Source organism: Colius striatus, chromosome 10 (genome assembly GCF_028858725.1).
Source record: "Colius striatus isolate bColStr4 chromosome 10, bColStr4.1.hap1, whole genome shotgun sequence".
Lineage (NCBI taxonomy): Eukaryota > Metazoa > Chordata > Aves > Coliiformes > Coliidae > Colius > Colius striatus.
The window spans coordinates 29,324,670-29,349,766 of record NC_084768.1 but is presented as its reverse complement, the minus strand read 5'-3'; the positions used below and the strand labels follow the sequence as shown (position 1 = coordinate 29,349,766).

The 25,097-nt window shown below is 47.4% G+C and overlaps 1 protein-coding gene across 1 annotated transcript in view; it reads left to right on the top strand.

Annotated features, from left to right (window-relative positions):
* The first annotated feature begins 21,658 nt into the window (after positions 1–21,658).
* The window catches only part of RAD54L (RAD54 like), a 21,132-nt gene continuing 17,693 nt past the window's right edge, over positions 21,659–25,097 (top strand). Inside the window, exons 1-4 of the mRNA XM_062003201.1 lie at positions 21,659–21,741; positions 21,841–21,921; positions 23,630–23,749; positions 24,453–24,513. Coding sequence (XP_061859185.1) covers positions 21,739–21,741; positions 21,841–21,921; positions 23,630–23,749; positions 24,453–24,513 — 265 coding nt within the window. The 5' untranslated portion in view covers positions 21,659–21,738. The remainder of the gene's footprint in view (positions 21,742–21,840; positions 21,922–23,629; positions 23,750–24,452; positions 24,514–25,097) is intronic.

Below are 25,097 nucleotides of genomic sequence, written 5' to 3'. Positions count from 1 at the left end.
GCTAAGTTCTGTGCAGATTCTCTGCCCCTTACTGAAATCATTACAATCCATTTTTTTAAGGGTCTGGGCTTTCTCATGCTCTTTTAAGACAGGGCTAACAATCTTTGGCCTGTGTATTTACACCACAAACTCTTCCACGTCACGACTACCTCCTAGTTTGTCCCTCTGGGAACTGGTGGTGTCCTTTTCGGATGGAAACTCAGCACATGCTGTTTTAGAAGAAAACTGTAACAAAAATGTCCATCTGTCCCTAATGACTTGGACAGGCAGGATTATCCACTCAAGCAAAGACAGGAAGCAGCTATCACAACCAACATACCTTTCAGAAGCTGCAAAACCATTCTGAGCGTGAGCTTGATTGGAAAGCTCGACATTGACTTCTGTTGTACTCCCAAACTGCTTAACCCTCAGCATGGGTCAAGTAGCACGTTTCCTTTAGCTACTCTGATAAGTGTTCTTTTCTTTTCAGCTAGTTAAACCTCGAGTTGAACTTGTATTTTATACATTAAATTAATTACGTTGAAAAGATTGATCATTGAAAAAAAGAAGGGAAAAAAAGAACATGGACTGAATCAAAGTGCTTTTTCATGGGTTTGGGGTTTTTTGTTTCAGACAAAATAGCTGCCTTCAGCAGGCTTTGGTAGACATTTGGCAAGGTGACCCACTTTTGGCTCACTTTTCCCACCAGTGGACAGACCCTTATTACAATAACCCAAGGAATGGAGGGGAATGAAGATGAGTTCAGGCATGGTAGAATTTATCTACTCACTAATAAAGACCCATTGCTGATATGATTTCCAAGACTTAACCAGGACTTGAACTCAATGCTGAATAAGCTGCCTCATGAGCCAGATGGCACAACCCAGGAAATTCCTTCACATTCAAGTGGTAAATATTTAAATAGTGGTCTCACCAGCAAATAGCCCCTGGGCCAAAAATGGCTTGTTTGGTTTATTTGTTAAAAGTTTGCCTTTATTGAACACAGCTGTAAAGGAGAAAACACAGCAATAACAAAGAGGTAGCTGCCCAGATATCCCTGGAGGATTCAGACTTAGAAACCTTCTCTTATCATCAAACATAAGGGATTCAGATGAGAAAAACAGAAATTAGTGCTGGGAAGTTCTTTTGCATGAGCTTAGTGTCTGTTCTCCCAAGGATGCTGGGGTTAGAAACACGGCAAATTAGAAATGAAAGGTAGGAATTTTCCTGGACAACGTGAGATAAGCTGCATGTTCTGGTACACTCTTTGCATATGCTCTTCTCACCCTTTGTAATCTAACTCTGGAGGATTTACTCCAGCATTTGTCTCTCTTGGGCCTCTGGTGTGGAACATCAACTTGGTGACCCATCTACTCATGGAGTGGATCTGCTCCTTTGACCACAGGAGAGGACTGACTCCATCAGGATACCCTGCCCTAAACATCCAGGAGTGGGGGAGAGAAGCCTCAATGATCTTGAACAGCACCAAGAAATGACCATTAGTAAGTATATTGTGCTCCTGACACTAAAAAAAAAGAAACAGAGTACCAGTGAGAGGATCAGAGGGTTGGAAACAAGCAAAAGGGTGTGCTTTTTCACACCCTGTGTTACTAAATTATGCATGTCATTGCTCCAGGCAAAAGTGTAATAGATCCAAAAACAGGCTGAGAATTTCATGGGAGAAGCATCCTTCGGGCCCACTAATAGCTATGTGTCTGCCTCCTCTCTGGAGTCTGTCAGCCACCAATTGCTGGAAACAAGGATGAAATTCCAGGGAAGGATCCTTCCAGACTTGTGGGGCTGTTTTTTTCCCCTTAAACCCCTGCTAGAGTCCCCTACCAGTGCCAGACACAGGTCCATGATAAGAGGGACTTTTGGTATATATTGTTTGGTTTGTGCTTTTGGTTGGCAATTGCCAGGAAGAACACCAAACAGGCTCAAATCACCAAGCCTTTGCAAGCCGAGGTCCCCAAGCCACATTTAGACTTGGAAGCCGTGAACATTGAGGTGAGCTCACCCAGGTGACTGAGCAAGGTTTTGCCCAACGCCTGTGCTCAAGCATTTTTCTGCCCCTACAAGGGCAAGGACCTTGGGTTTTCTTGTAATTAAGAGACAAAGCAGCACTACATTTTATACATGTACTCAGGTATGCCACCTTGAATCCAACCCAGCTCATCTCTGGCTTAAGCCTGTCGTCCAGCTCACAGTTTCTCCTGGTGCCGTTCTCCTTGAGTTTGCTCTTTCTGTTTATCGCCCTCTCTGCTAAAGATATGCTCCCTATGTCTTATTTGCATTTGTCTGGCTTCATCTCTCTGCCATGGGCTCTTGCTCTGGTTTTCCCTGATAGATTAAAAAGCTCTTTAAAAACTGGTGTTTTCTTCTGCTGTCGGCGCTTATGCACTGTAATCAAATCACCTCCTGACCTCCTTTCTGATAAGCTAAATAGACTCCTTCCAAAAGTCTCATGGAAGTTTTTTTTCTCTTGCTCTCAGACTATTTGCTGGCTCTGTCTTGCAATGCTCAGCCTGTATGCTGCACTCCTGGCCTGGAGATAGAAAGGGGGGAAATGGGTGTTTCAAAGAAATGGGAAAAGATGTGCCACAGCTGAGGCTTTGGCTTAGGGTCTGGCTTTGCAGGCATCTACCTGCTCCACAGTCTATCTGGTGCTCATGGCATGTTCCCCTTTCATCCCCACATGCTAAAGCTCACCCTCTATAAAACCAATCACTCCTTGCCCTCCTATTTGGGGCACAAATGGTCTCAGCACATGGCAGCCCCAATTCCCAGGCAGGAATGCTTCTCTTCAGACAACACACCATGACCAGTGCAAACCCAACCAACAGAAGTGAACTGTTGAACCATCTCTTGTGGACTTGGGACAGAGCTGTGTGCTTCAAAACTTATGTACTAGTTTGCTGCTCCTCTCTTTGTGTGTCTCCTTCAAGAGCACATCTTCTTCCTCTCTTCTCCTCCACTCTTAAAGACCTGCAGCCCCTCTTCTTGGGATGCAACAGCAGTATCCTTGCCTCGCATTTACTCCTTGCAGAGTGCCTTCCCCTCCCTTAGAGCCCTTTCCTTGCCACAGAATGGCCAAGCATCTTTTCTGCAGTACTTTAGGAACTGCTGGGATGAGGAAGACCCTCTTTCCCACAGCCAGATATTGCCAGCCTTTAGTTTCCAGCTTTGTTGTTATTAGAGATCCTCCACTGTGTCCACAGCATCTGCATTTGTTTGGTGCTGAAGCCAGAAGCCCCAGGTTTGGAGCCATCCCTCAGTGTGTCTTGGAATGACTCCACTGTCTTTTCCCAGCGCTCAGAGGCATTCAGAAAGTAATTAAACACACATCAGAGAGCTGTTAGCAAGCTTTCTCCAATTAGCAAGATGGTGAGGACTACATGTCATGGTGGGAAATGAGCAGACATGAAATGGGTTTGTTGCCTATGTCGTCCTCGGTGCCAGACCAATTGGCATTCCCAATTTAAGGCAGAGCTCTGGGCATAGAGAGGTCACAGCATTGCAGTGGAATCCCATTTTCTAGTTCTCTCTCTCTTTAAATATGACTTCAAATTCCCTTAGACATCTGAATCCTGTTGGGCTCTGTCTGCCAAGGCAAATAAAGAAGGAACTGGTCCGTGATAAGGGTTCTTTTAGGATCTCCATTCTCCCCCTCTTTACCTATTCTGTTCATGTGCATGTGTCATCTTTTTCTGTTGTTTTAACACATGCCCCAATCCACAACTGCCTCAAGTCAACCCCAAATGGACTTGTAGCTGCTCAGGCACTCTCTGTCTGGAGCAAGTTGAATTAGTCAGATGGTGATCCACCCTGACTGAGGATCTACCTCCATGGAGGCCAGTTTGAACTTGCAGGAAGCCACAGGGATCCAATGCAAGGAGAGATGCCTCCTCAAAAGCCATAACAAGAGACTTGCCTGGCAGAGATACTCCTCCTGCTGCCCCCACCCCCAGGACCTGATGGCTCTTGGGATGTGCATGTGATACTCACTGGAGTCCCTCATTGTCCACTCTCACAGCCCAGTGCCGTGTCCCAGCTGTGACTTGCACAACCCTTTTGTCACTGTGGGACTTCTACTGCTTACGGTTGGTCACTTCTGCAACAGCCACAGCTATGGCACTGGCTATGGGCTTCTTTCACATCTGAATGTCTCCAGATAGTTAATGCCCCACTGACTCTCCCCCTGTGCACCCGTGGGAAACAACAGAAGAGTTGCTGGTTTCAGACTTGGCTACTTTTCCAACTCAGGCTATAAACAGAGGACCAGGGTGACTGGTGCTCAGCACAGACTCAGAGCAAGGTGTGGACTGTGGCTCAGGGGCTGGAGAGAACCACGTGCCAGGGCTGGTTAAATAACCAAAGTCCTGCTCCTGGGGTCAGGCTTGGCACAGCACTGCCATATACTTCATTTGGAAGGCAAGAAAACCCGACTCTCACTCCAGAGGATACAGAAACAAATTTAACAGCTTTTTTTTTCCCTTTGACTCCCCAGATCAAAGCCAAATCTAGGCTGCATTTTCATCCTTGGAAATCCTTACAGGGATGTCCTAAGGGTGTTGACAATCCACTCCATTTTTCCTTCCACACTTAAATGTAATTACAATTCCAACAACACAGCAGATCCTCTTCTATCCAAGCAGGGCACAGGGGTTTGTTTATGATTTGCAAATCAGAAACCAGCACATACAAAAGAGCCCTACCTCAACGTGGGAGCCCACAGTGGGGACATGCTGCTATGACAACAACATGAGGCTGAATCATCCAGACAGACAAGACACACATAATTGTGTGATCACCTGTTCCCACTTGTTCAAAGGAAATTTTATTAGTGCTGCTGAAAGTACATTAGAGAACAAAGCATAAAGCATCCACACATCAATCAGGGCTCAGCTAATCAGTGTAAGCACTGCCTGAGCCTGGTGCCTCACTGGCCATTCAGCATTTCACAGGCTTCAGGACAGCATTTACAGAAACTTGTGCTTGCATGTGAGAGACCAAGAAAAACTCAATTTCTACTGAAATGGACATTTATGGCTTTTGGATCTTGCTGGGAACACCAGATTTTTTGTTGGTAGGATGTTTGTGGTCAGTGGAGAGACAGTCTGGATCCAGGATGATGGTGAGAATGAGCGTGGCTGGTGGCAAACTTGCCTTCTTTAATATTAAAAATACCCCAACAATAATTAAGAACAGCAAGTAGGGGAGGACAGCTGGTGTTACAGACAGACAGGAATGTGCAGGGTCATAATTCACTCCACCAGACCTATAAATCCATTGGTGTTTATGCTGGGTAGGTGCATTAGCCACAGGCAGAATGCATTTCCAGCTGGTGAGAGTGCAATTCCACTTGGTTTCCTCACTCGCTATTTTTTCCTCCTAACACAAGGACATCAAATCCGTGACTCTCTAATCATAAGACTGTTTGATATGCCCTTTTTTAGCCATGAGCTGCTCCTGGACAGCACAGAAATGCCTTAATGTCAAATGCAGAATATCCCTAAATGTGAGAGCCTGGCACTCTTTTTTCATGCCCCATCCTTTCCAAATCTATTGGTGCTTTTGCTTCCAGAAGTCTTTCATACCTTAATCTCGTTTACCCAGAAGACTCCTGCAGGTGAAAAAGGCTGCTCAAGTGGAAGGAAGCCCATTGTGTTTATTAATCACACTCTTTTCAAAACATTCCAACAGAACTATTCTTTTTTCCAAGCATTTAGTCAAGATTTTGTCACATTCAGGGACAAGAAAACCACCTCAAAGCAATTTCAAGAGGGTATTTAGAGGATTTGAAAGCTTTTCTACCAGGAGCATCCATGCCATTTTTACATGACTTGGGAGTTTTCTGCCACTGATCCTTTCTGCTGCTGCCCAAATAAATATCAGTCAAGTTCACCCAGAAGCTGACAGGCAGCATTGTTGGCAGCAGCAGTAAGAGCTGAGATGTTTTCCTCCGCAGATATTGCGTATGCATGAGTGTCTCTCACTGAGAACATTTCCATCTGCTCCTCCGTGGTGAAGGGAGATGTGGGTATTCCATGAGAGCCATGCTGAGACCACTCAATCAGCCACTAATAAAACCAGCCCCAGAGTAATCTGAAAACAAGAGGTTCAGATGCAGAGACATGAAACGCTGCTGAAGGGGCCAGGGCTATTTCCTTTGGAGTCGGAGCAAATCATGAAGAGCAGCATCTCTCCCCACTTTCCTCTGAAGGTGGCACCAAGGTTTAGCCAGGTGCAGGGAAGGACTTGCTAAAAGTCAGCTTCATGTGCAGTGAGGATGAAAAGAAACAAAAGCCAAGAGGGAGGATAGTGAAGCATGGCAACAGATTTGCAGGCAGAAGTTCCCTTGCTGGAGATGAGCAGACAGTGAGGTACACTGAGAACTGGCTGAATGGCCATGTCCAGAGGGTGGTGGCCAGCAGCAAGAAGCCTTGCTGAAGGTCAGCAGTTAGCAGTGTACCTCAATATTTGGCTCAATGTCATTCAGCTCCTTGTTAATGATCTGGCTGTTGGAGCAGAGCGTACTCTCAGCAAGTTTGCTGATGATGTAGAACTGCGAGAAGGGGCTGATACACCAGAAGGTCATGGTGCCATCTAGAGAGACCTAGATAGGCTGGAAAAATGGGCTGACAGAAACCTTGTGAAGGTCAATAAGTGTAAAGTTCTGCATCTGAGAAGGAACTACCCCAGGCACTACCAGTAAGGTTTGGTTACCGAGCACCAGAACAGGTTGCCCAGAGAGGTTGTAAAGTCTCTGTCGTTGGAGATATTCCAAAGCTGTCTGGACATGGTCCTGGACAACCAGTTCTAGGTGGCCCTGCTTTAGCCACTTACACAAGATGACCTCCAAGGGCCTCTGCCAACCTCAACCATTCCGTGACTGATTCTGTGGGCATGTCAAAGGGCAGATTGAATAAATGTGTATCCAGGCTCTTTTATAGGAGGACAGACTAGTGTTGTGAAGGCTCCTCCAGCCCTGCCTGGACTTTATCTGGGGCTGAAACAACTATCTTCACACCACTTGCCAATGTCTCCAACTGCCACTGGACCTGATCTGGCCGCTGTGTTTGGTGAATGACACTGCGCTGGGCACAGAAACCTCCAAGATCAGACGGTGCTGTAAGATTTCTGCTTGAGAATGGAGGGACCTTTGACTGCTCTGTTAGTATTTAAACTGAAAGTTATCTGGAAAAAAAAACCAAACCAAACCAAAAAACAACCCCAAATCCACCTTCTTTCTGATTTTGGATCCCTTCACGACGTTGTGTCCAGCCAGTTCATCATCTCCCTGCACAGCTGCAGCCGAGCAGGGGGCCCCGTGGGCACGACTGTCACCTCTTTGCATGCTCTTAGCATTACAGGTTCTAGTTAAAGAGACAGGCTGTAAAGCAGAAACCTCAGAGCCTCAAGAAAGACATCAGAAAGCAGTCCTGTGACCATGGCACTGCTTAGAAACCCGGGGGTGCCTTTTGATGAGGTCCCCTTGCCACACGTGAGAGAATCTTGTTTGTGAGCTTTTAAACTCCGTTCCTTCCATGTTTTGGTAGACATTTCATGACTTGCTGAGGGCTGCCTGAGCTGTAGAGAATGGATGTGCTTCAGATCTCTTGAACCCCATCCCTGGCAAACATAGGGTGCAGGTGATGGACACAACACGAAGTGTGGAGGTGGCTGTCATTCTGCTACGTCACGTTCATGGAATCATAGAATGGTAAGGGTTGGAAGGGACCTTTAGAGATCATCTAGTCCATCAGTCATGTTCTCTTCCCCACAAGCCCAACTTTGAAAAGGCAGGATCCCCTTCTACCTGTCTCACTGAACAAGAGAACACATACAGATACAGCAGAGGACAAAAATAACGTAACCTGGCAGAAGGCAGACACGCTGTCACACCTCCAAGGGGAAAGCTGATACAGTCTCTTGCTTCTGCTTCAAAATCAATTTCAAGCTGGTTCCATGAAGGAAATGGCATAAAGAGCATGCAGTCTGGCAACAGAGGCTCCTGTTCCCAGGATGATGGATGGGAGATGAGTACAATTACCTGGCTGCCTAGAGCTAGTACACAGCCTTTTCTGTTCAGCAGGCTCTGGCTGTCCTTCTCCATCAGCAGGAGGATCAAAACAAACTGTAGAACTTCTTATGGGTCTGAGCTCATCTTTGCTCCAGCTATCTTGGAGAACAGAGCAAGGAGCAGCAGTAGCAGCTGCTTAGAAAGGGCTGTCTGTAAAGGATCAAAGACAGTGAGGCAGGGGAAGCTCTCATGTACCAGCAACACAGTGCCGTGGCTGCTCCCCTGCCCTCTGGCCTCCCTGTCCCCTGAGCTGTGTGTGTACAGTCCTCCCCAGAGGGACTCTGCTGCAACACTCTGCAACAGCAGCCTGACCTCCCTAAATGCAAGCTGTCACCTCCCAAATGGTGTAACCCCACATCAGCCTTCACCCTGGCTGTGTTGATGTCAGCAGCATCAGCCACAAACTCCAAAAGGTCCTTGTGAGTAAAACCACAGGGCTATGTTTACAGTAGTTGTAAGAGGTGAGGTTAGAGTTGTGCCCACATTACATAAGCATTGTGTCTGATTCCCTCTTCCCAATGCCCTGGAGCTTCCCTGCTGCTCACTCCCAAGGCTTGGTTACACCAGCACTCCCAAAGGGATTTCCAACACGGGCAGTCCCTATACCTGCCATCCCACCTCTCCCAAACTCACCATCCCCTTCCACACCTGAGGAGAGCAGCAAAGCAGAAAAAGCAAGAGCAATTCCTACAGGCACCCTCTTGCAGCTGTCACCTTCTTTCCTTTAGAGGCTCACCTGGAGCTGGCACAGTCCATCATGAGCTTGTGAGGAAAGAGATGCTGAGGCCCTGGCACCATCCACGGGCACCCACAGGATCATAAAATAGGGACACGTTCTCAAGGGTCCCGTGATGCTCATAGAGGTTACCCTGCAGCTGGAGAACCAAGTGGCCTGGGAAAGGCCAACATGATAAAACAGCTGAACACCTTTAGCCCCTGGATTTCACTTCTGTGGAAGAAAGACATGTGAAGGAGCATGACAGACAAAAGGCGATGATTGCTGCATTCCTCCCTGACTGTCAAGGGCCTTCCACTGGCTTCTTAGCTCTGCTTTTGTTTGGAGGTCAAATGCAATAGGAAATGCCAGAAAGTGGTGATTCAGAAGCTGTTACCAGCTGCTGGCTGTGGTTTTTCTCAGGCTGGCAGAAGTGCAGGGATCTATAGAGAGCTTTAGCAGCGATGGGGACTGTGGCAGCTCATGTCATTTGATGAAACTAATGAAGTCTAGTCTTTTTCTCTTTTTCTTTTCCCTCTTGAAAATGGAAATGCTTTGGGGTAACTGTATCCACTGTCTCGTGGCTGCAGGCGGCTCTCCTGAATAAGCTATTGTCAGGCCTCAGAGATGTGAGTCAGAGCATCTTTAATCTCTGGGTGGGAGTGCTCTCCATGGCTTTCATGCTTTGGAATAAATCTTCAGAGACGTTCCCAAATTAAGCACGAATCCTTTCTAATCTCCTTGCACTTCTTCCTCTCCCCATTTTATCAGCAAGGCTCAAACACATTCAGCATGGCCTACTTCGAAGCAAACTGATTAATGCAATCGCTTCAGGTTTTAGGAGGGATCAGTGCTTACAGCAGGGGAAAGGGCTTTTACTGTTGCTGGCAGCTCCAGCTCCACAGTGGCTCAGGAGGTTTATAGTGATCTGCCTGTGAGCAGAGCTGACAGCAGAGGGTGGCAGCAGGGATCTCTCTCTCTCACACACACACACACACACAGAGGCATTTGCTGAACTTGGGCAGTGTCCAGGTGATCGAGCCCCAAGCATCAGGAGCAGCATCACACTGCATAATGTGGCTGATGCCTCCCAGGCTTGGCAGAGAGGGAGAGAGGAGCTGTTGGTGTGCAAAAAGGATGTGCTGTGCTGCTCAGTGACATGCCTTCCCTTCTTACCCCAGGCAGCAGCCTGGTACCACAGCCACTGCCTGCTCCTTCAGCCAGAGGCCGCCGGGGTGAGGATCGCAGCTCGGGCTGCTCAGCTGCAGCTGGCAAACATCTGATGTGGGAGAGAGGCTTTGGGTTTGCATCACCACCATTCAGGCCTGGCTGAGTTGGGGGGCAGTTGTCTGAATGTCACGCTGCTAAGGGACAGGGGGTAGAGAGGGACATTGGAGGGGAGGTCATGAAATGCTGTGGGAGAAATACCAGCTCTGGATCCATATGCGTGTATTGATGTTGCTTGCTGGAGAGAAAACTGCTCCTCTTGGCTTTTGCAAATCAATTTGTCTGATAAGAGATGCCATCTCTCACTGCCAACCTTGTCTGCATTCAGCTCATGCAAGTCATCTTCTGCGTGTCTGATGGAGGGGCTCCTCACGCACGGTGTCCTTGGATAGCCCCTAAGAGCTTACAGCCTAAACAGACAAAGCTGTGCAGTGATTAGCTGTGTTTTACAGCCGAGTAGCTGGAGATGGGAGAATTATGCAGAAGGGGATCTCCCTCTGCATCTGCAATTTTGAAGCAACAGGATCCTGCATCCAGTGTTACAGTTTCCTGGGGAACGGGAAAGCACAAGCACCCTTTGATTTGTCATCAGGCTTCCCAGGACCACGCTAGCAAGGGCCATTGTTTTGAAGGTGAAATGAAATACTAACTGAGATGCTGAACCAAAAAGTCAGTACATTTTGGATGGCTAACAACAAGATGGGACACTGCCTGTGGAAAGCTGAAGCTTACAGAGCACTGTGGATGTTGATAGTGGAGGGGATAAGAGAAGGCACAAATAAACCAGAAACAAAGCCTTGCCAGGTGTGAGCCTCCTGAAGCTGCTTCTTTCCTGCCTCATCTGCAGTACCTCTGCCTTTGCCTCCTTGAGCAGGGCAGTGATAAACCCTACAAGCTCCTACCTTTGCATTCTGGCCCATGTGTCTAGAGTCTTGTTTTTTAACTTGATTGACAAGAGTGGAGGACCCTCGTGCTTTAGTGAGTGTATAATGGCTGCCTTGATGTCATTTATTGAAGCTTTGGAATAGCTGTGCTTTCTAATTACTTCTTCCCACCTGCCTGAAGAGCACCTTTTGCTTTCAGATTAACTTCTTGCTGTCTCTTTGAACTCGTGTCTCTGTAGTCCAGGCACCCTGGGTTTTGTGAGATCAAGGCAAGCTTGGTTAAGGTAAAAGGGAAGTAGTGATCAGGTTTCCTTTTTTCCTTTTCTGCACATGAACGTGCCAGGTTTGCTGATTACACTGTGTGTGGCACAACCAGCTGACTTAGGGTGCTTGTGCCTCCAAGAGACTCTTCAAGGAGAACAAGTCAGTGGGCTGCTTTTGAAGGGGGAAAGCCCTCGTCCTGATGTTCAGAGGGGCATTGGTACATTGGTAGTGTCCAGCATGTGCATCCATACACATTGCACCTATATTTTGGACGTGTGCAGTGGCCTCTTTGGCAAAGAAGGAGAAGTTTTGTCTGTGTGATAGGTGCTTCCTATGTGAGTTTTACAATTCAGGCTGAAAGGGGTGATTTACTCCAGACAGTTAAATGACCTGGATAGAAGTGGCAAAGCCCAGACCCAGACTGAAATTCTCCACTATGTAGTGGGATAATGATTTAGAAGAGTTTAACTTACTAACAGCCACATTGGTTTTACTGAATAGAGATTCAACAGAGCTTTTACAATGCTAATTCACTGTAGTTTAGTTGGAAGGAGAGCCCCAAGGCTTTCCTGAACAAAGGTAAGAAATTTAGGCACCATAACCTGTAATTTGCAGCATCCTTTGTGACCTGATCTAGGTGAACCTGCTTCTGCTGGGTGGGGTGGACTAGATGATCTCTAAAGGTCTCTTCCAACCCCTACCATTCTATGATTCTATGATCCTCATCATCCAGAGCAATGGGGCAGAAGTTGTCCTTGGGCTTTGTGTGGCACCCAGGACACCAGGTAAGCCTACAAACCATCACCCTCCCTTCTAAGGGTTGTACCCTGCCCATCTATTTCAGGCAATGTGTTAAGCTACTGGTGGTCTCAGTCATGGTGGTTTATGGGTGGCTTTCCTTATGGGAAACTAGAAATTTGGTCAGGAGGGAGGTCTAGGGGTCCCTTCCACCCAAAGCATACACACAGCTAAAGGGTGTATTGCTTGCTCTTAAAATTTGCTGCAACTGAAGCCTACCACTGCCTTTCCTATCTGTTGTGATCACAGAGAGCACTCCTTCACAACAAATTCTTGGTTATTTTCAGATTGCTTCCACGTTTCCCCTTTTTGAGACTAAAGAATCTCAGCCTTTTCAGTGTCCTTCTGCACTTCTTGTTTTCTGGGGCTCTGGTAATGCTGGTTACTCCTCTCACTTCCTACCACACTGAGACTGAGTACTCAAAACTGGGCACAGGACAGCAGCTGTGTAGAGAGGAAGGATGCCTTGATGCACCTGATGGCTTACACCTGATGATACACCCCAGGATGCAGCAGAGCTCTTTAGCAGCTGCACATGGGGTGGCTCCAGCACCTCAGGACAAAAGAAACCCTGAACACAACCTCCTTCCATGCTAGAAATCAACCCTTCATTGCTGCTTGCACACAAACATTGCTCAAAGCAAACTGTAAAACCCCAGGACAACTTATTTGTGAGACAGATGAGTTGGACTGGCACAGTCTGTTTCTCACAGAGGTATTCCTGGAGGCTGAGCTCTATGGTGCCCTGTAAATGAGATGTTTCATGCTCTTCTGTGACTGTCAACAAAAGGCATTTTGCGCTAGAAGAGTTTTTCTCTCCTCCCCTCAGCTGCTTGTTCACTGCAGACTTGTCAGAACTGCATGTCTGGTCCCCCTGTGAAAAATTTGGTGCAAGCAGCCAAAGGATTTAAAAGTTATTAGGGAAAATAAAAGAGAAGATAACAGCAGCATAATTCTGCTTCCTTCAGAAATAAAGCTTAAAAGAGATGAAAGGTATTTGACTTGACTGTCTGCAGGCTCTACCTTGACAGTTAGCCAGAGAGACTTTGGGAAAGCAATTCCAGGAGCCCAGAGCTCTTAGCACCAGTAAAGCCTGCCACTGGGACAGCTGAGCCATCTCACTGCAATCCTCTCTCCTCTGCTTCCTGGCAGCTTCAGGCTGGTTTTTTCCCTAGGGCTTTTTTGAGCTGCAAGTCCCTCAGTAGTTTGATCCACTTCCTGAGCAAGATGATGAATGATTACTCAAAAATGGCAAGCAAATTCTTGCCTGGGAGTCCAGGTTGTGGCAATGAGGTTCATCCTTTTTGTTTTATTGCTTCAGAGACTCGTATTATGAGCCTCGTGCCCCCCAGAATGCAATTGCTAGAAAACTGAAAGCTGAGGAAAGCAAACAAGGATGACAAACCAGCTTTGGAGTACAGCTTGGAGGTTGGCTTGTGGTGGGACTGAGTGTCTGCAGCATGGCTGGGTTGGATAAGGCTGGGTTGGAGAACACTCACACTCAGTTACTCATGTCCCTGCTGAAGGCTGTGGACAGAACCTGGACATTTCAAAAAGCTCTATCCCACACCTCTTTTTGAGGCTCTTTCCTCCATGACTGTATATACCACTGTGTTGGCCAGCCTTCCTGGATTTCTTCCATCACAATCCCAGGGCAGTGAGGGGTATTAGGACATTTTTTCATCTGGGTATTGAAGCTGGAGGGGGAAAAATTCGATGTGGTTTCTCTGCGACTGGAATGAAGGTGCTGGAGTGTCCACCCTCAGAGACCTGCAAAGCTCAACCAGACAAAGCCCAGAGCAAACTGATTTAGTCTTTGAAGTTGGCCCTGCTTGGATCAGAGACCTCCAGAAGTCCCTTCTCATCTAAACAAGTCTGTGATTGCAGGCATGGCTGGGGATAAGACTTATCTTTCCTGGTCCTCAGGTCTCAACCTCTGGAAGAAGAAAAAGTCACCTTCCTAATTCTGCACTATTCAGCCAGCCAAAAGCAGAAAGGCAAAAACTAAAGTACCCAATCTCTTTTCTGAAGGCTGGGAAGATTGTTGTGCTTGTCAGACATTTCATTTCTTGTGACATTTTCACAGGATCTTTTTTTTTTCCCCTCTTGAAAATGTTATTGCTTTTTAGCTTGGCTGCAAAGGCTGCTTTCAGAGAGGAGAAGCTCTCTATAGCCATCTCAATAATGCTTTCTGTGTGGTTGGGGAGGGGTTTATTTCTTAAAGAAAATGATTAAAACCACTCATTACAAATGCTGAAAGTCCCTCCTGGCCTGTCTGGTTTGAACCTTGCAAAATAAGAACAAGAGACATCTATTTTTTGGGGGGTATTTTTCAATAAATAGTTTTTGCCCTTTATTTTTTCTTGTAAGTCCTTCCATTCAGGCTGTGAGCTTTTCAGGCTAAAAATTGCCTCTTTAACAATGTCATTTTCCAGCTCCTACTTCACCGAGGTTTTCAATTTGGATGGGAGCTCTAAGTCAGATAATCATTCAAGACCACAATGTCTCAGGCACAAAGCAATGCTGACCATTTGAGGTCACAACTCCAAACTAAGACTTTTGGTTTATTAAAGAGCTAAGTTAGAGGTTGGGTTTTTTTCCTCCAGTAGCTGACTTCACTGGTGTCCTGATTGTTTGGTAAACTATTATTAAAGAAATGATGATTTTTTTTTCCAGGGAGATGCAGCAACTTCTTGGTTTTTCATGAACTGCAGCTCTCAGAAATGATTATCTTAGTGCCTAAGAGATCTGTCATATCTGCCCCTTCCTTTAAGACTTACAAACATGTATCATGTTGATGAATTTAGATGGTCATTTAAAGGCAAATTGCTTGTCCTACTTTTTGCTTCTTATTGATTGTCATGTAATTAACTGCTTCATTTTGTTAATATAATCCAGAGTGTCTGCAACCCACTTAATCAGCAGAGCCTGATCAGAAGACTAGGGTTTAATTAGACTGCACTAATTGCCCCAATGAAATGATGTTTTCTCTGTCCTGAGCCATTACTTGTAGGAGCCAGACTTTCTTTTTCTAGTGAGATTTAATCAGGGGCAGAGAGAATAACATTTTGCCTCCTGCCAGAGGAAAGTCTTCTCTAAGCAAAGGCAAAGCAATTGGGGAGAGCAGTCACACACAGTTAGAGATGACACATCTCTTATTAGCTGAGCAATAGGATGATCTGCCCACCCAGTGACACCAAGTGTGTTGAAGGTTGCATGGTCCATGTTGTGAGCTCCCAGGCTGGCCGTGGAGCTTACCAGAGCCATGCAGAACCTGGAGAGATTTGATAGTAGGAAGGTCTGGGAGGGAACATATGCTGCCACAAAAATAATTTGGAAGCCCTGTTGTCAGTGTGTTGTACTCAACACCTGCCAGACCTTCTTTAAACAGAGGAGCTGAAGTATGTGGGGCTTGTGTGCACTTTCTTGTGGGCTGTGGTAAATGAAGTTCTCCTCACCCTCTACTCTGTCCTGCATCTGGAATATTGTGTCCAGTTCTGGGTCCCTCAGTTCAAGGACAGGGAGTTGCTGGAGAGAGTTCAGCACAGGGCCACAAAGATGATGGAGTGGAGCATCTCCTTTGTGATGAAAGGCTGAGGGAGCTGGGGCTCTTCAGCTTGGAGGAGACTGAGGAGTGACCTCATTCATGTTTACAAATACGTAAAGGGTGGGTGTCAGGAGGCTGGAGCCAGGCTGTTCTCAGTTATGGCCAATGACAGGACAAGGGGCAACAGATACAAGCTGGAACACGAGAGGTTCCAAAGAAACACAAGGAAGAACTTCTTCCCTGTTGAGGTGAGGGAGCACTGGCAGGGGCTGCCCAGATGGGTTGTGGAGTCTCCTTCTCTGGAGACATTCAAACCCACCTGGATGAGTTCCTGTGTGCCCTACTCTAGGTGGCCCTGCTCTGGCTGGGAATTGGACTGGATGAGCTTTCAAGGTCCAATTCTTAAGATTCTGTGATTTGCAGGGGCCAAATTGTTCTCCCAAAGGAGCTAGTGCTTGGTTTCTGAGCTTGGGCAGCAGGGAGGGAAGCAGCTCCTCCTGCTCTGGAAAAACACCCCATATTTGTAGAAAAGCCTTTCTTAGTCATGCAAAGATTTTTAAATGTGGTAGAAGGTGCTTGGCAGATGATCTGCTTAGAAAGCAACTGTATGTGTGTATCTATATTACATGTTCATATATATTCTGTGTTTCAGCTTTCACACCCAGACTGACTATGGTGGGTGTCTCTCTGTAGATCATAAAAGTGACGTGATGGATGTAGCTGTTATGGGTAGATGGTTGCAATTCTCTTTATTTCAATCCTGGTCCTGCAACTGGATTTGCATGAAGGGGTTATTTGTACCCATGAGCAGCACTCTTGAATTCAGCCCCAAAGAAATCTGGTGGTGCTGCTGGGTGAGTGGTGAGGGCTGAGAGCAGAGCCTGTCCCTGGTCCATAAGGCTTGAGATCTGCCCTTGGATTTGTTCTGCAGCTCCCCGAGTGCTTTGTAAATGTCTGAGCTTGGCAAGGAAAATTGCAACTGATTGTAAATTTCTTGCACAAATGGACCTTCAGCAGAGCTAAACCAATTTGCAAAATCAAGCTGAATTTGGGAAGTAATTTTGGCCTCTGCTCCTCCCCTTAAGAAATGAGGGACATGTTTTTGGACGTGCCAACACAGCTTGACTCTGATGTTTCCCAAAACCAGGCTTTTTAATGTTTTCAGCTTGTGTTGTTGGCTTGCCTGTGCTTGCTTATAAAGGTGAGGAAGATAAGACTGGCTAATTAGCTTGTAAACAAAGTGGAACATTTTGCTTTGCATCAAATGAAATATTTTGGGTTGCTGAGTCAGACTCCTGCGTGTTTAAAAACATTTTGGCAAAAAAAAATGAAATCAGAAGCAAAGGTGATGCAAGGTGAAAGTACCCCATGGAGACAGGCTTCCTCCTGAATGAAGGGCTCTTACACAGTCCCATGGAGTGGGAAATGGCTGAAGCACTCAAGTTGCTGGTGTTTTTTCTTGGGGGGGGGTATTGCTTCCAGGTACTCTTCAGCCAGTGCCATGAGCCTGAAGAGGAATTACGTGCTCAATGTCAAATTAGCGACACAGTTTGGGATCAGTGCTGGATGCAGCAAAAACACTGGAGGAGAAAACCCAGGGCTTTGTCTCTGGAGGAGTTTGTTACATTAACTCAAGGCCATCCCTCTTCCACTTCCCCACTCATCCCACACCCTGCTGGCATCTCTGTGCCACCAGTCCCTCCTCCACCTGATGGCTTCCAAGCCATGGCATGAGGCTCAGCATGGTGTGAAGGTCTTTGCCCTCAAGGGGAGGGCATCTTGATTTCCAACAAGAGGAATATCAAGGAGGTATTTGGAGAGAGATGCACCAGACTTGTGAGGAAGGAAGTGGGTGTGCAGTGTTTCTGGGGCTCAAAGCTGGTTGGAGTAGCAGCTGTGAAGATTTCTCCTAGCTCCTTTTGCCTTTGCTGCTTTAAGGAAATAGGATTTTGTGGCTCTTCTTCCTTTTTTTTTTTTTCTTGGTAAATAAACAAGATTAGTAAAGACTTATTTTGTTCTCTTCTAACAGTAATAAGGATTAGGTACCACTGGGGCCAAAGGGACAGCATTCATAAATGAATCAAATTGAGCTGTGAAATGTAGCATGTAATGTGTGATGGCGAGGAGCTCAGAAGTGGGCAGAGGCTGTGCCACTCTACTGCAGGACAGGGCTCAGCACACCTCAGGGCTCAGCCTGAAGCAGCTGTGATGGAAAGAGCTGCAGGGATGGCTGCGTGGCTCTGAGGCTGACCCACAGCCCTGTGCTATAAGGCACAGCTGGAAGTGCTCAAGCACAGTGGCAGCTCAGCAGGCAGATGGCTGGGGGTGGGAAGCAGATCAGCTGCATCATTTCGGGCTCATGACTCAGGTTTTTCTGTGGGTGATATTCATGTAAACTCACCAAAAGCAGCAGCAGTGCTGGGATCCTTGCTGCTGAACCTCTGCCTTGTCTGGCGTGCAGCCTGGCTATGTGTTGAATGGCATCCGACCTCCAGAGAGGAAGAGTTTTCTCCCTGATGTTAACACTGTTAAGGTACTCGTTGTTTCCTCTCTCAATAAGTGGCTTTAGTGGAAGGGCAGTTGAGCTGTCTCTGTTGGTGATGAAACACGATCACAACTCCATCTGATAGCAACTCAGTATGACCGTACTCAGTTTCCCTCTTGTGGTTTGCAAAGGAATTAACTGGAACATCATTTAACTAATTACCTTCGCGGTTGAACGTGGCCAAGCTCTGCTGGTGCATAGTGGTCTTTATCCTGCAGTCCTCGACCCTTCAGAGCTTCACCTGAGAAGATTCAGGTGGCACCTCTGAGTTTTGTTAAAGCTGTAGCTCTGCCTTGCCTGTTGCGATTAAAGATCTTCACCTCCACTTTTCCTTGTAGAATGATTGAAGCTGTTAGATGAGGTCTGAGGTGTCCTTCCATCAGGAGGCATTTTCTCACATTATCCCTCCCTCAAGCTCTTTTCTGCCTGCTACAAAGGTCACAAGCTCTTTTGGGCAGGACCTGTCCTTATTCCTGCTACTGCAGAGCTGGACATGAGACCCCAGTTCCTGCAAATCATTTCTTTAAAGTTTCTGTGGGGAACTGGGGAGAGCCTGCACTCCACAGCAAAATGTAGGACCCTCAAAAAACCTCAAGTATGTAAAAGAAGGGAGATCCCATACATCAAGGAAGTCACTGGAGAGCCACTGTGTGCTCTGGGAGCAGCAATAGCAGTCCCCACCGAGTGTGGAGGTGGTTGACACCGAGGGGAAGCCAGGAGTTTATACCATGGTGGTGACTGGAAGACAGGCTCTGTTTGAGGAGTGAAGGTTTTTTTACTGGGTTTTTTTTGGCCTAATCCTGTGGAGTCCCTGAGGAAGATGTTTGTCATTCTCTCCTCTCCTTGCTTGTACTGGAGGGACTCAGCATCCTGTAGAGACAGCAAGGGAAATCACAGGATTATTCCCCATGGTGATTATCCTGTGATCTCTCAGGGCTGTATAAATGGGAGCTGATTACAGCAAGAAAAGGAGTAAATTGTGTAATTAGAAAGGGGAAAGAGGGGAGGACTTAACCTCTGCCTGAAGGTGCCAGTTTGAAGTGTGGAAAAGGGAGCAGTGTCTGTGCTGGGACCCACAGCACCATTACTGCAAAAGGCCATTGCTGACCTTGTCCCTTGCAGCCCTTCAATCTTCTCTGGAGAAAGAAGGAAATATTTCTTTCTGTTGTATCTCAGCCAGTTTTTTGGGAGAAGAAAGGTGATGTCCCCTGTACATATACACCTTGCCCCAGGCTTGCAGCACGGTTGGCTTACAAGCAGGCTGGCCACACTCAGGTGCCAGCATCACCCCAAATTTCCCTCTGCTCTGGGACTTGTTCTGAATGGTTAGAAGAGAAAAGCTGTTGCAGGATGGAGTCCTCAGCAGTTCTGTGTTGGGTGCAAAATGACTAATGTATTTCCTGATGCTCTCCATAGAACAGGAAAGAACATTTTGCCTCCCCTTCCTCTTGTTATTGACCTGTCCTGGCCTGGGCCAGAAAATGTATCTGTTCCCATTGCAGGCAAAAAAGCATACAGCAGAATTGCTCTCAAAGCCACAGTGAGGGAGGTTATTAATGGGAATATTATTCATGCCAGGAAAAATAGCCAATTACCTTCCTATAGAACCACTCTCTGCCCAGTGAGATGGTAATTGCAACATCTAACACTAGTCACTGAGCTCTGAAAGCACTTCAGGAATAAAATACTGACAAATGGATTTGGACTTAAAAGAAAAAAGAGAGGGAAAAAAAGTAAAGTTAAGGTAGTAGATACCCAGGAGGGCTAAATGGCTGCAGGGAATACGTGCCCACTTATACCTCACGTCCTACAGATGCAAGAATTTGGCTCTGCCTTGTATCCATTCTATTTCATGTTTTAAAGGTGTGTAACTGTATTAACATAGACGTTTAATAAACTGAAGAGAAAAATAGTATGCAATTTGAGGCAGGGATACTGCCAAAGGGGCTTCTTGTGTGTTTTGATGTGTGAGAAGGTCAGCTGTGTGACAAGAAGCGACTGAAGTAAGTTTTATGCCCAGGTTTACCAGTGAAATAACCAACAAAGGCGAAACCCATCCTTCCCTTTCTCCTTTTCCTCCTTGGAGGAGGAAGGAAAGACAGAGTCCTTTTAAGAGCTGCAGGGCATTGCACATTGACTTGTCTCCTCTATTGGACTGCACTGAAGGCCATGTTTCACTCCTGGTTCTCCATGGACAGCATCTGAAGATGTGATGAGTTTCCTGAGATCTATGAACACTCTTGGCTTCTGAGGCCTCCGGGAATGTACAGGCTCTAGAGGACATGCTCCAAGGCCTGTGAGAGGCACATCTTGGTACTAAAAGCTGTGTGGGAATCTCACCTTGAGGGTGCTTTCCCTGCCCAGAGACAGAAGAGTTAACTGCATGGATCATAGGACTTTGTGTATTTCATGGAGCTATTTGGGGTTTCTCCTGTATAGCCAGCAGAATTTAGCTGGATGCCTTGAAAATGCTGTGGGTTTGTAATTTGTAGAAAGTCTGTTGTGTCTGTCCTTTAAATTGCTTGGTGAGCACCAGTCCTCATTTGTCAAGCTGTGATCCATAGAACAGCAACAGCCTTCCTCTGTCCTGAGGACTAGCCCACCCTTCTCTTTCAAGCAAAACAAATCCAAGCTCAGATTGCTGCTGCTCTGAGATGCTTTTCACACACAATCCCTCCACATATGTTTTAGGATGCACCAAATGGGTTGTCTCCTTGACCCGAGTGTACAAATAGCTGCTGGCCCATAATTGGGCCATACTCTGAACAGGTAGGGGTGTGAAGAGGCATGAAATTGCCTCTCTCTCAGTGCAAATGGTCACCTGTCTGCTTTGTCTAGCACAGTTATTTAATTACCCACTGGACACATTCTTCTTAAAACATCCTGGGATGCAGCAAGAAGAGTGTGGGCAGCAGGTTGAAGAAGGTTCTGCTCCTCCTCTCCTCTGCCCTGGTGAGGCCTCATCTGGAGTCCTGTGTCCAGTTCTGGGCTCCCCAGCTAAATAGGGCCAGGGAACTGCTGGAGAGAGTCCACACAGGACCACCAAGATGATCAGGGGATCGGAACGTGTTTCTTAAAGAGGAAAGGCTGCAGGAACTGTTCAACCTGGAGAGGACTGAGGGGGGAACTCAGTAACATTTAAAAGTACCTAAAGGGTGGCTGTCAGAGGGATAAGGTGACACTTTTTTCTGTAGTGCCCAGTGACAGGACTGGAGTTATGGACATGAGCTGGAACACAAAGAGTTCCACTTCAACACAAGGAGAAACTTGTTTGGTGCTGAGGTGAGGGAGCCCTGGCCCAGGCTGCCCAGGGAGGGTGTGGAGGCTCCTTCTCTGGAGGTTCCCAAACCCAGCTGGACATGTTCCTGTGTGACCTGATGGAGTGGAACCTTCTGTAGCAGGGGGTTGGACTGGATGAGCTCCGGAGGTCCCTTCCGGCCCCCCCGTCCTCTGTGTGGCTCAGCAGCCGGGGCGCGCAGCCCCGCCCCGTCCCCTCCCCTCAGCGAGCCGCGTCCGCCCGTCCGTCAGCGGCCGGACCGTCCCTCCCTGAGCGGAGCCCCGAGCGGGTCGATGTGGCTCGGCGCTCGCTTGGCTTTGGCTGTTGGTCCGGAGAAGAGGCGGGCCCGGCGCGTTTCCCGCCTCCGGCGCGGCGCGCGCGGGCCGTTACCGGCGCCCCGCAGCCCTTCCCGGGAGGCGATGGTGAGTGGGGCCGGGGGCGGGCGCCGGGACGGGCTGCGGGGCTGCCCCGGCCCCCCGGCCCCTCACTGTGTGTGTGTGCGCGCTGTGCCTCTTTTCCAGAGGAGGAGCCTAGCCCCCAGCCAGCTGGCCAAGAGGAAAGCGGGCGACGAGGAGGAGGAGGAGGAGTGGCAGCCCGCGGCGGTAAGCGAGGGGCCCGGGACGCGGCGGCCTCGGCACGGGGCAGGAGGACGCCCTGGGAGCTGACCTGCTGGAGATTAGCTCTGCGGAGAGGGACTTGGGAGTCCTGGTTTGTAGCAGACTAAACACGAGCCAGCAATGTGCCCTCGTAGGCAAAAAGGCCAATGGCGTCCTGGGGTGCATCAAGAGGAATGTGGGCAGCAGGTCGAGTGAGGTTCGGCTCTGCCCTGATGAGGCCTCATCTGGAGTCCTGTGTCCAACTCTGGTCTTCTTAGCTCCAGAGGGACAGGGAGCTGCTAGAGACAGTCCAGTGCAGGGCTACCAAGGTAATCAGGGGACTGGAGCATCTGTCTGATAAGGAAAGGCTGCAGGACCTGGGGCTGTTCAGCCTGGAAGAGTCAGAGGTGGAAACTCATGAACACTTAAAAGTACCTGAAAGGTGAATGTCAGGACGTTGAGGCATCACTTTTTTTCCTGTAGTGTCCAGTGACAGGATTGGTGTTAATGGACATGAGCTGAAACACAAAAAGTTCCACTTCAACACAAGGAGAAACTTGTTTGATGCTGAGGTGAGGGAGCCCTGGCCCAGGCTGCCCAGGGAGGGTGTGGAGGCTCCTGCTCTGGAGGTTTCCAAACCCACCTGGACACATTCCTGTGTGACCTGATGTATATGAACCTACTTTAGCAGGAGATTGGACTAGATGATCTCTAGATATCCTTTTTAATGTCCCTTCCAACCCCCATCCTTCTGTGACCTAGCCATTTGGTGTTGAGGCCAGGGCTGGGGTGGGCTTCGCCTCATGGAATGCCCAGAGCCCCTCCAGCCGTGGGCAGGGGAATGCAGGGCAGACCCACTGCTGTCCAAGCCAGGCCCTGATGCCTGGTGGGAGGTTGTTGTCACCCACAAAGTTGTTATTGCCCCCAGCTTTGGGGGACTGAGGACCAGGCCACAAATTTATGCAGTTTTCGCCAGTTTGGAGAAAATTGGTGTCTGGGCATGTAGTTGGTAGGATTTCTTTGTGTACAGTTGATGCTTTGTGGTTATGGAAAAGCTATCGCTGGGAGAGCTTCCACGTGTTTTATGAGAGGTCTGGTGCCTAGGAACAGGGAGATATTGAAGACAAACCAGAATGATATGATTCTGTGTTATACAGGTCAAAGAGTGCTTTCAGTTACAAATCCCTTTATTTTTGTGGAGCAAGTGGTTAAACCATATCTCAACCTAAAGAGAACTGCATTAAATCAGGAAACACATGAATGACTGACTTGTTTACTTCATGCCTTGCTGAGTGTCTGAAATTTACATGTCAGTCTGAGGCCTGTCACCTGTACAATGAGATGTCTCTGGGGACTTTCATGTTTGTCCTATGCTATTGACCCTTCTCTTTTTTTCCCCCCTCCTCCTGCATTTTGGGGGCAGCTGTGTGTGAGACAGGACAAATTTTACAGATCAAAAAGTGGTATCGATGTTCTTAACTAGGAAAGTATTTTAAGCTTCCTGCAGGTTAAACTTCAGGGCATGGTGACCTTGGTGGTGCCAGCTCTGTCATTTGGCAGTGGGGGGATGAGTAATGATCGTGTCTGTTCAGAGATCCTCAGCTGGCTGGGTGCATTGTCTGTGTGGTTAGGTGCTTACTGAGTGTGACAGCGATGCATCTATCTTCTGGTCTCAGCAGCTGCCCCTGAGTTGTTTTGTCTTCTTGTTTTTCAGTCTCGGAAGAGGCAGAAGCCCATCAGTGAGACGGAGAGTGGGGAATGTTACCGGTCTCCTTTCCGGAAACCTTTGGCTCAGCTGACCAATAGACCTCAGTGCCTGGACAGCAGTCAACATGTAAGTGGGTGTTACTGCTGGCACACCACAGCAGGTGGGTTGTTTGTGGAGCTCATTCATGAGGGGAGACCAAATGCTTCCACAGACCCATTTAATCCAGAGGTGTTATGGAAGTGCCACACATAAAGCTTTTGCTAGCTCCAACCATTTAATTTTGAGGGAGTTGTGGTGGGAGCACTAAGTGAAGGACAGTGCCCAGAGATGTGGGCAGCCATCCACACAGATGGCTCAGGTGCTGCTTGCCTCATTCTATCTGGACTTCTGCTGCTGGAGGCGAGATCCTTGGACTGGCTGAGTGCACCTGAACCAGCATTGGATCTTCCTGCAATACTAGCCCAGCTCCTTTAAAGGGAATGAACTGCCTGACTCAATTACCAAGGCAAGGAGAAGCAATGGCACTTTAAGAAGTGAATAGTGCCAGTGGATTTAAGAAGATGGGAGTTATGGAAAATCAATTTCATGCATTAGGAAACCCAAAGGAAAATAGTTTTGAAAAGCAGGGTTGGTGGGGGGAATCGTGCTGCTTTGTTACTTTCTTCCTTCTGGCTATTCTTGAAAATAGTTGGAGCTGAAGCTTGGATAGATTGAATGGAGGAACTCAGCACTTGGCAAAACTGGGTTCTTAAAAAGTATCCTGGACTTGCCTTCTTGAGCAGTCTCTGATTTCAGACTTCTGAAACCTGTTTTCTGTTTGAATTCCTAGGAGGCTTTTATCCGCAGCATTTTGTCCAAACCCTTCAAAGTCCCCATTCCAAATTACAAAGGTAAGATGAGGAGGTTTAAGGATTGTCTGTGTTGACTGGCTTGGGTAAAACAGATGATTCTTAGGCCTGTCAAATAAATCTGTGAGGATTATTGTTATTTTTTTGCACTGATGCATATGTTCCAGAAATCCTGACTTAATTTTGAGAGCAAAATACTGGCACGTTAGCAAAGTCTTCCTATTTCTTACTACTGTTTAGTTTGGATAATCCTGCATTTCAGAATTGGATTTTGCATTCCTACTGCTGTGTATTTGATGGAATGCCAGAAGATTGCACACCATATTGCAAATACAAAAGCAAGGTTTACTGTCTAAATAATACCCTAATGATACTAACAGACAGAAGGCTGTAAGTGAACGAGATAGTATGTGACAGTTTTCTTTCTGCTTGGCATAGTGTGTTGACTGTCAAGGTGGTCTCAAAAGCAAGGCACTTTTGAAGTTCAAAGCCTCAGCTGATTTGAATCGGGGAAACATGAGATCTCAGAAACAGACTGGCCTAGTTTTGTCCCCTTCTTCCTCTCCACCCTCCAGCTGAAAAACTTCGATGCAGATCAAACCTTAGTTATAAAAATATGTCTGTAA